The following is a 15063-nucleotide window of genomic DNA, read 5'->3' on the forward strand; positions in this document are numbered from 1 at the left end:
GTTGACAACATGCCATTTTCATTCCGGTTCTCAGTGCTTTTCCACTTCTCAACATTCTACATCAATATGGCACATTAACTGAAAAGACATTGGAACAAAACTAGACATTTATCCTGAGGAAAGCCTCTCAGCAAAGAAACAGCACAGAGTAGCATCACACACTACATCCAGGAACCACGAACTCAACTGTTCCCAAATCCACCTATTTCTTTTACTTTAATTGAAAACTACACAAAGTGTTTATTATTTTAAGTCTCAGCCTTTTAGTTGCTACAGAGAGTAATACTTCTGGTATGCCAATTGCACTGCATATCATTTACAGATTTTAACACAGTGCTGACAGTTCATTTAATTAATGCTATTGCTTACAGTTGCTCACAGCAAAGAAAAGCTTCTGTAGTTTAAAATGAACACTTGCCTAGTGCCAAAAGCTATTTGATATTTTCTTTTGGATAGATATACCTAGGTTAATTTATGTAGGATATTTAAAGTGTCTGTTTTTCTCCAAAACTTCATGTGGCGACACATATATGTAATATTTCTTGTATTAAACCACCAAAACTTCATGGTTTTGTGACAGGTGCAGTTTCACAGAGAGTTTGTCTCACCTAATATATGATGCTGTGAGTGACAAGATAACCTGAATGTTACAAATATGATCAGAAAAACTAAATATATAAAAATAAAAAAAAATGCAAAATACAATTTCATGGCCAGTTAATTTTCTCAGCTTACCCACCATTGGTACATTTACATTTACATTTATGCATTTGGCAGATGCTTTTATCCAAAGCGACTTACAGTGCACTTATTACAGGGACAATCCCCCTGGAGCAACCTGGAGTTAAGTGCCTTGCTCAAGGACACAATGGTGGTGGCTGTGGGGCTTGAACCAGCATCCTTCTGATTACCAGATTACCAGTTATGTGCTTAGACCACTACACCACCACCACTCATTGGTAGGTATGGCAAATGTTAATTTCATGGTATGTTCATTTCAAACCCTGCGTTTCAAAAGCCAAACATAAGCAGAAAGAGAAGCCTACATTCAAGTGTATTCACTAGATGTTCTACATTTTTTAATGCAAAATGTATTTTAAAATCCTGCTAGCATCCATAATCAACAAGCACTTGCTTACATTTTGCTGGCCGGCTATCCAACTGGGGTAAATTGCTGTGTGCATTTTAACTTTCAAGTGAGCAGCCAATCAGCAATCACTCAAGGATATGGCCCGCTTGACAGCAGGTGAATGCCACTATACGTATATATTGTATAAACTAACATTTAAATGCCTATAATTTTGTTCCACACTTTGATTTTAAATTGCTTATGCTGTGACTAGATGATCAGTATTTCAGATTCTTCCATGCTCAGCCCAGCACCACACTCATACAAAATTGGAGCAATTATTTCAAGCACGTTACTTCAAGCTACAGTGGCTTTTTATAGTGCTCATAGCAAGAGATAAAACACCATAACTATAGTAATTAATGATCACTTCCCTCAAATTTGGTTAAGGTGGTATTCTAGTGTAGAGCATATTTTCACGAACAAATAAATGACCAGCAGAAGACAAACTCATCTCAGAATTTTTGGTAAGGACAACCTGGATTGGCTAATCAGTGACAAAAATAACACACCAGTCCAACTGTTCAGAGTGAGTTTTGGCTGAGGGACGAGGTGATGGCTTCTCCACCCCAGTATGGTCAGAAATCAGAGACAGCAGAGCTCCGAAACATCACTCATCATCTATAGACCTTACTCAGTGTACACGCCATATTTAATTTTTCACACTTGAAAATTAGGCCTTAAAGGAGACATGTACAGTCTGTTTAATGGGTTGTACTGTTTAATATTTATGAGACGATCATTCAGCTGATGGAACATCAAAAACAGGCCATGACAAAAAAAAAACAGGTAATTAAAAACTCCAGTAAAAGTGGGTTGCGATTATCAGCCATGGCCTAGAACATTTAGACAGTTTAAGCTGAATGGACAACCCCTTGAATGGACTGCAGATAAACCTCTTACAGCCTTGTTGTTTAACTGCAAAATATTACAAGTAATTCAATGGCATCTACCCAGACTAAAGTCTATAAATAACTCCTCAGAGAACAAAAAACACACACAGACAATACGCAATACGGCAATATTCATGCATGAATCACTCTCTTAATACATTTACATTTACGCATTTGGCAGACGCTTTTATCCAAAGCGACTTACAGAGGCCTTATTGCAGGGACAATCCCCTGGAGCAACCTGGAGTTAAGTGCCTTGCTCAAGGACACAATGGTGGTGGCTGTGGGGCTCGAACCAGCGTCCTTCTGATTACCAGATTACCAGTTATGTGCTTAGACCACTACACCACCACCACTTAATAATATCTCTTAATAATGGGGGTCAATTTTTGAATGTTAAAATACAGTTTCAAAAGAATAGCCACAAGACATTAACAATAAACATGTAAAAAATCAATTACAGTTGAAGTCAGTAGTTTACATACACCTAATACATTTAAACCCAATTTTCACAATTCCTGACATTTACTTGTAGAAAACATTCCCTGTCTTAGGTCAGTTAGGATCACTACTTTAATTTAAGAATGTGAAATGTCAGAATAATAGTAGAGAGAATGATTTATTTCAGCTCATTAATTCCCAGTGGGTCAGAAGTTTACATACACTTTATTAGTATTTGGTAGCATTGCCTTTAAATTGTTTAACTTGGGTCAAATGTTTTGGGTAGCCTTGCACAAGCTAGGCCTCCTTGCTCGTACACACTTTCAGTTCTGCCCAAACATTTTCTAACGGATTGAGGTCAGGGCTTTGTGATGGCCACTCCAATACCTTGACTTTGTTGTCCTTAAGCTGTTTTGCCACAAATTTGGAGGTCTGCTTGGGGTCATTGTCCATTTGGAAGACACATTTGCAACCGATCTTTAACTTCCTGGCTGATGTCTTGAGATGTTGCTTCAATATATCCACATAATTTTCCTTCCTCATGATGCTATCTATTTTGCGAAGTGTACCAGTCCCTCCTGCAGCAAAGCACCCCCACAACATGATACAGCCACCCCCATGCTTCATGGTTGGGATGGTGCTCTTCGGATTGCAAGCCTCACCATTTTAACAATTGACATTAAGAAGAAAGAAATCCTTTATTATTGTCACACATTATAAATACATTTTTGCATGTATACAGAGAAATTATTTTCTTCACATATCCCAGCTAAGCTGGGGTCAGAGTGCAAGGTCAGCCATGATACGGCGCCCATGGAGCAGGAAGCGTCAAGGGCCTTGCTCAAGGGCCCAACAGTGGCACATTCTGGTCAGTAACCCAGAGCCTTAACCGCTGAGCCACCACTGCCCCTAAAACAGTTAAAACTGGCCAAACGGTTACGTTTTTGTTTCATTAGTCCAGAGGACATTTTCCCAAAAGTAAGATCTTTGTCCCCATGTGCACTTGCAAACTGTAGTTTGGCTTTTGTATGGCGGTTTTGGAGCAGTGGCTTCATCCTTGCGGAGCAGCCTTTCAGGTTATGTCAATATATGATTTGTTTTACTGTGGATATAGATACTTGTCTACCTTGTCCTCCAGCTTCTTCACAAGGTACTTTGCTGTTGTTCTGGGATTGATTTGCAATTTTCATACCAAACTCATCTCTAGGAGACCGAATGTCTCCATCCTGAGCAGTATGATGGCTGCGTGGTCCCATTGTGTTTATACTTAAGTACTATTGTTTGTACAAGGGCTGCACAATTAATCAAAATAAAACTGAAACCGCGATATGACCTTGTGCGATTATTAAATTGCAAAGGGCTGGGATTTAATTAAATGGATAAATAGTCTGCTCCCTTCAAAGTTTATTTGCGCTGCTCTGTCCAGTTTATATTAAGTTAGAACATTGTTACAGTGTTACAGTGTCCCTCTCATGCTTAGAGTAACTGAAGTGAACAGAGTTTGGTTCCGTTAACTTACCTGCGCTAAACGCTTTATTTACATTAAACTGGTGCGTCCTCCGTGAAGTGTTTTTTTATTATTATCTGCGGTAGCAGCATCTCAGTCTCCGCAAGAAACAGGTATCATAATAACGCGGAATACAAGATGGGGTATAATTCAAACATCTTTATTAAATGATTGCTGAGCACACATCATTAACAGTAACACCTGTAGAGTCCAGAAACATCTCTTCATTCTCCTGTAATTTGTTTACATCACGATAGCGTGTCACCCTTATTACACTCCCCACGGAAACAAGTGATAGCGGAACTAATATTACCAACATCCAACAAAATGAAAAGGAATGATGAAACATACATACAATAAATCTATATCAAATATTTAGGTACTATAATATAATGCATTGCTAAATTAAATATAATAAAATAATGAATAAAAATAATTAAATGAAATGGTGACAAAGCAAAATGTTCACTTTAAATTTAATTACACAATGGGTCATCAGTTCAACTTGAGTTTGACATTAAGACTCATTCTTTAAGAATATCTTATATACAGTAAATAATAGTTTGTATAAGCCTACTAGTTTTAAAGGCCTAGAATAAAGAGTAACATTTATATTTTAAAATTATATTTTGTGTATACTGAATTATTCAATCAACCAACATTATTTTTGACAGCAAAAACAACATGTCAACAACTATGGCTTTATCAACAGGGAAATGTAGTTAACAGTGACATTGAGCAGAAAGCTTACATATAACCAGTTTTGACAGCTGCTGATAAAAGTTGAATGATCAGCATCGATTGATGAGATGAAAAGAAAATTGGAGATCGTATTGGATGTTAAAATCCTGATTGGAGCATCCCTAATAGTCAAGTTGATTGTTTAAAAAACAAATGATGTTGATTAGTGTGCTGAGACCCTATCACAAAATGGACAAAAACTGGTACATGGTTGATGGTAACATTTGGATTTGAAGAAGACTTTGTTTCACTGTTTATACATTTATTTGTTTGTGGTTGAACTGAAAAAGGTCTCAGTTTGTTCTTTTTAAAAGGGCTCAAGTGTGAAAACCCCAGTAGCCTTTTTGCAGTTTTGTGGTAAATGTTTTGTGGAAAACATTACCATTATAATCGCAGTTCAAATCGCAATATTTTTCATAATAATCGCAATATGACTTTTTGTCCAAATCGTGCAGCCCGAGTTTGTACAGATGAATGTAGTACCTTCTGGGGTTTGGAAATGGCCCCCAATTATGAACCAGACTTGTGGAGGTACACAATTTATATTTCTGAGGTGATGATTTTTGCCTGATTTTTTTTTTATTATTATCCCATGATGTCAAGCAAAGAGGCACTGAGTTTGAAGGTAGGCATTAAAATACATTTCACAGGTGCACCTCCAATTCAGTACACCACCTATCAGAATCATATTGGCTAATTGTCTATAGGCTTGACATAATTTTTTGGAATTTTCCAAGCTGCTTAAAGGCACAGTTAACTTCTGCCCCACTGGAATTGTGATAGAGTCAATTAAAAGTTAAACAATCTGTCTGTTAACAATATTTGGAAAAATTACTTGAGTCATGCACAAAGTAGATGTCCTAAACGAATTTCCAAAACTATAGTTTGCTACTATTAAATCTGTGGAATGGTTAAAAAAAAATGTAATGACTCCAAACTAAGTGTATGTAAACCTCTGACTTCAACTGCACTGAACTTTTCTGTATTAAGTTATAGCCAATTTTACAAATTTGTTGCCATGATGATGTAGTAAACAAACCCTACAATTACTGTAAAAATTACAATTTAAACAACTTAACAGCTCAATTAATACATGAGTTTTAAACGAGAGTTACTGTTACTGCTTTTATAAAATAATAAGCATTGCACTTCTGCCTTTAAACCCACCAAAATCTGGCCCCATCCACATCCATTGTAAATGTCTATTCGTAACCTTGATTTGTGCTTTTTTTTTTTTAAGGAGGGATGAGTCTAAATTGATTTTTGTGGTAATCAACATTATGCCACAAATGCTGTAGATTGAGCTTAATTTGTATTGAACCCGGAAACATTCCTTTAATGCATGAACTGGCTGTGGTGGTAGGATAATGTTAGGATAATACAACACAATCAACAGTACTCTTGCATTGTACTTAAAGAATAGGCATTACTACTTGTTGTTGAAGCAAACCACCAAGACAAACTCCTTGTAGGCACAACTTACTTGGCCAATAAAGAGAATTTTGATTCTTCTTTTAGCATGTAATGACAATAAGTCAACAAAAATACTCTTTCATATTAGGCCAGGGAGAAGCGGAGAATATATTGGTGGATACAAGCAACCTAGTCTCTTCATGAGACCAGGATGGATTAAGTTGTCTTGGAGTTAGTTAGAGAAAGATTGTCACTCCATTGATCAGAGAGACTGATCTCCTATAACTGCAACTCCTTTTCTAATCTCTGAAGTTTTTATTGTCCTGCTCTGAATGCAGCCCCATTCAGATGCAAACCTGTGATGGTTGGAACAAGAATCACAACTGTCTAGATGAAAGGAGTGCACAAGGAAATGATGAGTGTCTCAAGGAGAGAACTGAAATCTATTGTCTGTATAAGAATTAAGTCTCTCACATGTTAAAGTAATCTAAATGAAAGGTAGTGAGCCTTTTGCAAAAAATTATATACTTCTTGTAAGTATTGTAGAAATGGAAAATATGGATTGTGTTTGAGGGTAAATTATTCATATCCATCCATCCATCTTCAACCGCTTATCCAAAGTCAGGTCGAAGGCGGCAGCAGCTAAATTATTCATATGCTGACATAATTTTGCAAGGTAATGTACAGAAAAGAAACGCACGCACATACACACACACACATTATCCTAACTATTCAGAAATGCAAGACTATATCCAGCCTTGTGGTAATGCCATGCCACAAGTGGGCAGTGCAGAGCCATATGTAGTTTCAGTAATAACAACTCCTGTGTTGTTATTTTGACTTATCTTATTGAGTCATGCAATACTACCTGCTGAGATTTTCAGAAAAATCCAATCTTGTAGAGCTAAGCTAAAAAGACTTCTCATATTGATCGATCCTTACCCAATACAACTATGTGCCAAGAAACTAGTTTACAGTTCTAAAGAGATTATCAGGCAGCCTTTAATTCATATGAGTAGAGCACAGCAGATGGGTAGAATATGAACTGCTTAATTCTCAAACGAACATATGATATTTAGGTTTCTTTGAGGCCTCTGTTCACAGCAGCCACCAAGAATTGGACTTAAGCTCAAATGATGCTTAAATTATGTCAGTAGGCAAAACATTTAAAAAAATGTAAAGTTTTGCTTTGGTAAATTTGGCAAAAACGTGGATGAGAATCAGCCTTTATAAACTAGGTAAAATATGCAGAGAGGTCTTTTCTGCAAGAGTGTCTGTCACTTTAGAAGGAGAAACATTTGTTTACACACAACCTCTTTAACGCCAAGGTTACACTAGGCTTTGAGAATGCAGAACTATTTGGACGCTGATAGATATGATGTCACATATGGATTTATGATACAAATGAAAGCAATAAAGTAAAATAGGTTATGCTATAATGTGTATATATATATTATACAGTTGAAGTCAGAGGTCAAATGGAGGTGCACCTGTGGATACATTTTAAGGCCTACCTTCAAACTCAGTGCCTCTTTGCTTGAAATTATGTCAAACTCAAAAGAAATCAGCCAAGACCTCAGAAAAAAAAATGGTGTACCTCCACAAGTCTGGTTCATCCTTGGGAGCAATTTCCAAATGCCTAAAAGGTACCATGTTCATCTGTACAAACAATAGTACACAAGTATAAACACCACGCAGCCATCATACCACTCAGGAAGGAGACTCATTCATTCTCCTAGAGATTAATGTAGTTTAGTGCGGAAAGTTCAAATCAATCCAAGAACAACAGCAAAGGACCTTGTGAAGATGCTGGAGGAAACAGGTAGACAAGTATCTATATCCACAGTAAAACAAATCATATAGCGGCATAACCTGAAAGGCTGCTCAGCCAGAAAGAAGCCACTGATCCAAAACTGCCATAAAAAGCCAGACAACAGTTTGCAAGTGCACATGGGGACAAAGATCTTACTTTTTGTAGAAATGTCCTCTGGTCTGATGAAACAAAAAATTAACAGTTTGCACATAATGACCATCGTCCAAGTTTGGAGGAAAAAGGGTGAGGTTTGCATGCCGAAGAACACCATCCCAGCCGTGAAGCATGGGGGTGGCTGCATCATGTTGTGGGGGTGCTTTGCTGCAGGATGGACTGATGCACTTCACAAAACAGATAGCATCATGAGGATGGAAAATTATGTGGATATATTGAAGCAAAAGGAAGTTAAATCAGCCAGGAAGTTAAAGCTTGGTTGCAAATGGGTCTTCCAAATGGACAATGACCCCAAGCAGACCTCCAAAGTTGTGGCATAATGGCTTAAGGACAACAAAGTCAAGGTTTTGGTGTGGCCATCACAAAGCCCTGACCTCAATCCGATAGAAAATTTATGGGAAGAACTGAAAAAGTGTGCGTGAGCAAGGAGGCCAAACCTGTCTCAGTTACACCAGTTCTGTCTGGAGGAATGGGCCAAAATTCCAGCAACTTATTGTGAGAAGATTGTGGAAGGCTAACCATAATGTTTGACCCAAGTTGAACACTTAAAAGGCAATGATACCTAATACTAACACAGTGCATGTAAACTTGTGACCTACTGGGAATGTAATGAAAGAAATAAAACCTGAAATAAATCTTACTCTACAATTATTCTGACATTTCACATTCTTAAAATATTGATCCAAAATTACCTAAGACTCAAACGTGCAAAATTACCCACCAATGCGCATGAATACACTGGCTGTTAGATTATAAAGATTGAGGGGGCGTGACATGTAGTTTACGGCATCCAACAGTTTGATAAGCCTTTTTACCGATAAACTATTTATTAAAGAAGAGTCAAGCAGAATCTGCAGTGACTTCTGACAAATACACTCCACAACAACTCTCAAATAAACTTTTATTTGATTATGCATGAAAAGGAACATTGATCACAGCAGAGGATTTTGACGACCGACAGTGAACAAACGGCACTTTGATGGCTGAAGCAGGGGTGCATTAAAGGACTAAGCATAAAGAATTATAGAGACAAAACTTCTCAGAGAGAAAACCTGTTAGTGTGGATCACTGCACAAATCCAGCTTCCAATATTTATCTATTAATCATGGAGCATTAAGATAAGCATATATTATTTTAAAGGAAAAAATCTATTTGTTTATCAAGGAGATGATTTTGAAATTGTTTTGCTAAAGAATCGTGATTTGTAACATAATAAAAAAATCTATCTATATATTTAATATCCTTTATGTTATATCTGTAATGTATATTCTGAAGAGCAGTACTAAATAAAAAATATTTTAGCTCTTATATTTGTATAAATTATGAAAGGGGTGTGAACATTTATGAGACAAAATGGAATGCAAACTTGTCTTCTCAACTATATATAATGTTTATTAAACCTCCGATTAATGGGTTATCAGCTGTATTCATCTTCTTTGGCTTTCTATCTTGTTTCTGAACAGCAATCTAAATCGAGCAATTCTCTGATTTGGTGACTAAAAATGACCATATGTTTCAGCCCTGCTACATTTTAAGAGAATAAGGGACTAATAGAAGGCAAAATAGGGAGAGCAAGACAACACTATGTAAGACAACAGGCAAAAGGTAGCTCATTGCTTAAACTGTAATTAAGAGGAGCACTGGTTTATTTTGGTAGCACTGCTTTTTATCACACTTTATTTCACTTTATTTGCTCATGATCCAAACAGCTTTCCAAAGGATTATAATGACCATCATAATGTGCTGGGATTCAAACAATAACAGCACTTTCCAGCCAAAAGCAATCACATGCAATTTAAAACCAACTCCATTATCCAGCCATTTTAACAGCTTTCGTCACTCTCTGGAATGAGTGATTGGAGCCAGACCTATTCAAATGGTCACTTGGACAACATTAATTTATCAATTACACAAAGCAATCATCAGCGTGATATGGTTCTTCACAGTGTGCAAAATAGATAGACACTATAGAAAGCTGTTTTTTTTTTACCTTCATATAATTTAAAGCTGCCTGAACAATTGGTTAGCTTTACCATTAGAAAATGGTTGAGTTCATTAACATCAATCAGTGTGACAAGTTTTTTTTAATTAATAATGTAAAATGAGTTTGCTTGCTTATTATATTTTGAATCTATAGCATGTCCAGGAAGCTTAGCACTCCATACAACATATGGCATATAAAATAAGAGCTGATTACAAGATATTATCTAGGTCACATGAACATAAATGTGCTTAAATTAGCTCACCGATGTCATCCTCATGGTAGATGACTGAGTGGTAGGGTACATTCTGGTCTTTGAGGTATCTCTCTGAGGGCTCTACATAGTACATGCCTTGATGACTCTTAATAAATCCCTCAAACTTCCCATCCACGACAGAGCCATGGGTCAGAGTGCCCTTCTCACCTGAAAGACAAACACAAACCAAAGGTTAAAGACACACTGACAAGGAAAGGCAATTGCAAAGTAAATCTAGACAGAATCAGCCCTCTCTTTATGGAGGCAGACTGAATGCATGCCATGAACTATGACATGGATAATGAAGCTGATGACCTTTTGAATGGTAATGAGCTCTGTAACTCTAGTGTCTCTAACAATCAAAGAAGATCTGATTTTACACGTATTACACGTATTATTCTGCTAATCTTTTCCATTTAATCAAGTACTTCATCTAGAGCTGTACCAGTGGGCAGTTGACATTAACATGTAAATGTATTCATTGAGAAAATTAGAAGACACTTTTACCTAAAGCGACAAAAGAGGCATACAACAACAAATGTGATTCATTCTTAAGATGCACTAAATGTCTGAATAAATTGTGCTGCAATACAAAGTCTTAAAACTGATTAAAAAAAAAAATACACAACAGAGAAGAAAAGGACAGTGGAAAAGCAGTGAGAGAATAGTTGAGTAAGTGCATTCGTTGTAAGTCAAGTGCCCATGGATGAGATACGTCTTCAGACATTTCTTCAAGAGAGTATGTTGTTGGGTCAGAGTTGGGAAGATCATTCCACCATGGAGGTACAGTGATTGTGAACTGGACAAAAAACAAATAGTAGAGCTTCCTATACTGACAGCACATCCTGGAAAATGTTGGTTAAGTTACTCTACATGTGCAAACATGCACACTAAAAGGTCACAGGAATGAACTGACTGAAAAGACCATCAAAAGGAGCTGTTGTTTTCAAAAACTCTTAAGGAAAGCATTGTTTCACAAATTTGTCTTTCACAAATTAGACCCCATTTAGACCTCTGTATTAGATGAGTTTTTTGAGTGATCTGATGTTCTAAAGTGAACACCGTTAAAAAAAGTGTTGCGATCCGATCTCTGAAACCACATAAAGTACTAAACAAACAAAAAAGTTACCACATAGCATTTGAGGTTTAACACTGATCCATCCTGATGCATCCAAGACATCAGCAAAGCACCGATCAGTCAACCCCTGTGCTAAAACAAGAGCATAAAACTTTGCCAGCTAAGTGTGGCTTTAAAAGGAAATAACCGCCTAATCAGAAAATATGAAAAAAATAATAATAATAAATCGCATACATGCATGCACAAGACTTCCCATAACTTCTTCAGTGCACCTGTTATCAACATGCAGTGACACAGATGAGAAAAATTCACATCAGAAGCTCAGTTAATATAGGTACTCCACTAAAATAACTTATTTTTATTTGAAGTCAGTGTTTGTTCTTTGATTAAATTTTAATTGTATCTGAGAGACACAGCATGCAGATTTTTTGTGCTTTTGTTGTCTTTGGCTTTATCATTATGCCCTTACACACTGACATTTTGTATAGAGTCATGAAATCAGAGACCCTCCAAATTCGAACACAAGTCACAGGAGATGCATCTGAGCTATGAAGTGTAAACGGCGGTGTCTTGTCTGACCACTTGTGGTCGGATCAACTAAGACAGGTCTTGAACAAGGTGTAAACAAGGACTGAGAGAACAATAAATGAGATGCTTATAATGTCTCATGAACATTCAAACATGCTCAGTTAGAAACAATGTTATAAAACCACTTCAGCTGCTATAAAAGTCCAAAGGGCTCTGAGTTGGCTATAATTATAATTACGGTGTGTCATGGCTGTTTCTCATGCTCTGAGGAAGACTTTGCAATCAAGTTTCACTCTCCAGAAAGGAACAAACTCTGAAAGCTCTTGAGTTCCTCATCCTGAAACTGATAAACAGACGAAGTCCAATTTCTCACCCTGTGGAACAATTTCTGTACTTTTCCCCTCCCTGACCTGCTATCTCCTACTCCCTCACTCGGATTCAAATAACAGGAACATGATGAGGTAAAGCATGAAAAAATGCAAGAACTCGCACAAGCAACAGCCATGCTGAAGGATGAATTCAGGTAAATTGGATCGCTTACAGTAATTCATCTTACTGACACAATATGGAAACATATACCAAATTCAAAGGCAGTGTTAACAACCATGAAAACCAAGCAAATGCTTTGTCGCATGCACCTGAATGAATCAATGTGTTGTGTACACCTTTTTACATTATAGATAACATCCAGCCAGCTTATTATGAAAAATGTCACAAAAAATCCCTTTTTTTTGAGTTTAGATTACATTCTAATGTTACCACATGAAAATAATAATAATAAAAAAACATCTTTACATACATAGGCACACAATTATTTTTAAATAAATGGTCTGAATCTGTTCAGTCTAGCTATATTCTGATAAAGATCAGAGCAAATAATACATTTAGTTGGCAGAAAAATGGCAGAAAAGAGAAATACTAATGAGAGAATGACTCTTAATGTACCCATTCCAAATATGTGTCATCCCACCCTACTTCAAACTGTTGGTGGATATTAGAGTTTACAAGATCAAGTACTGATTGATGTTTATCCATTAGAGAGCACACTGAGTACTAATGTGAACTGGAGTAGAGAGATAGAGAGAAGGGGGTGGGGGGGAGGGGGGGAAATATGAAGGTCTTACATTAGTCTATTTCATTTCAAGCCTTTCACAGAACAAGACTGGTAGAACGCAGAACGCTGTGTTGCGTTCTGTCCGTTCTGCGGACAGAAATGCCTTGTTAATGTAAGAGGAGAACGGCCAGACTGGTCCAAGCTGCCAGAAAGGTAACAGTAAACCAAATAAACATGCTTTACAATAGTTATATGCAGAAAATAATTTCTGAACATACAACACATCAAACATTGGAGGCGGATGGGCTACACCCTTCCGTGTACCACTACTGTCAGCTTAGAACAGGAAACTGAGGATACAGTGGGCAAAGGCTCACTAAAACTGGACAGTAGACGACTAGAGAAACATCGCCTGGTCTGACAAATCTGGATTTCTGCTGAGGTACACAAATGGTAGGCCGATTGCAGCCTTAGTTTTCTGTTCTTGGCTGACAGAAGTGGAACCCAACCTGGTCTACTGCTGTTGTAGCCCATCCGCCTCAAAGTTCGACATGTTGTGCATTCTGAGATGCTATTCTGCTCACAACAATTGTACAAAAGGGTAATCTGAGCTACCGTAGACTTTCTGTCAGCATGGATTTATTATTAGTTTCCGGACTCTGCAGCGGTTATGTGGGAAATTTAGTTTATTCAGGAGAAAGAACCAGACAGACATTCACGCAAGTCCTGCTCAGTGTGGGTGATGCTTGGTCTTGTTTTTTATTTGTTCTCAAAACAATACTATAACAGAGGGGTGTTACAACATACAATGTCTTGAAATGGACCTACATAATTCACAGCAGTTCCAGGTATTTTTACACAACTTCACTTGTGTAAGCATCTCTCACCTCATAGGTGCCCACAGGTTGAAAAATCGTGTACTAATGCACACCTCATTCATGAACAGAGAGGTTAGTGGTGTTTACTCTCTCCAAAGACCCAGACGCTCCACGTTACTTTGATGTTACTTTCCTTACGACTTATTCTCAAAATATTACGATTTTATTCTCATAATGCCATGAATGCACTAAAACGCCATTGCATAATAAAAACAGAAATTATACGTCATTATTTTTTTTTATCTGATTAATTGAATAAATAATGGAAGATTAGTTGATAAACAAAAATAATCATTAGCTGTAGCTCTAATAAAGTTATTTTATTTCAGATGACAAAAAAGGGAAAATAAATGTCTGGAGTAGCTGTGCACCACATCAGAAATCCTAAACCAATGTCACTACAAGTCCTGCACTCACTCATATCAACAGCTGACATGAACATCTCCTGACAATACCACTTACTATAAAAGATCCTGTGGTGAGTAGGAAATTACATGAATCCATTCAGAGCAATTCTGAGACTGTAGTTACAGAGGAGATGGTCCAAGTGAATGAGAAGAGAAGAGACAAAGGAAAGTAGTTTTCTATTTTCAGAAGAGAGCATATTCTTCTTTCTAAATTTATCTGTAATTTTTCCGATCTCACAAATTTGTATCAGTCATCTTCAGTGGCACACTGCCTAAAAACATTATTTCAATACCAGAAGTAGGGGTTTGTTCGTTTTGTGTTTTTAAATAAAATGTAACTCAATGTTAGCACTGTATTCAATAAAACCTGCCTCAGAAACATCAAATGCAGAAGTAATCTGACAGCTACAGCAGAGACCCTCATCCAGGGGATGCCTAGCTCAAAAACATGTAATGCCTAACAGGAAGACCAGAGGCTGTTCTGTTTGAATGTAAGTCACTGGAGGAGATGCCTTAGTGCTCTGAAAATTAAGCGACTTTTGTTTGGAAACTGCCTATAACTTCGTACACTCCCTTCATGGCAGCTAGTCTGCATGTATCCCATGATATATTCATTTTAGAAAGAGCTTTGTTTTGAGTTTGCTCAAAGTCAGAAGTTTTGCGGCATAGGATTCAATTAAATGGTGGGTAATTTTTGGTCTCCCCTACAGTGACTGGCTGATATGGGGGGGATACCATCTCCCTCTTGTATTTGAACATTTTTGAAGGTT

At 37.2% G+C, this 15063-nt stretch overlaps 1 protein-coding gene across 2 annotated transcripts in view; it reads right to left on the reverse strand.

The window, feature by feature from the left end:
- LOC127646451 (disintegrin and metalloproteinase domain-containing protein 10-like) overlaps positions 1–15063 on the reverse strand; it is an 88853-nt gene that overhangs the window by 22185 nt on the left and 51605 nt on the right. For both annotated transcript variants that reach the window (XM_052130131.1, XM_052130122.1), the window contains exon 4: positions 10358–10516. In XM_052130131.1, the coding sequence (XP_051986091.1) occupies positions 10358–10516 (159 nt within the window). The remainder of the gene's footprint in view (positions 1–10357; positions 10517–15063) is intronic.

The sequence above is a fragment of the Xyrauchen texanus genome, chromosome 1, assembly GCF_025860055.1.
Source record: "Xyrauchen texanus isolate HMW12.3.18 chromosome 1, RBS_HiC_50CHRs, whole genome shotgun sequence".
Classification (NCBI taxonomy): Eukaryota; Metazoa; Chordata; class Actinopteri; order Cypriniformes; family Catostomidae; genus Xyrauchen; species Xyrauchen texanus.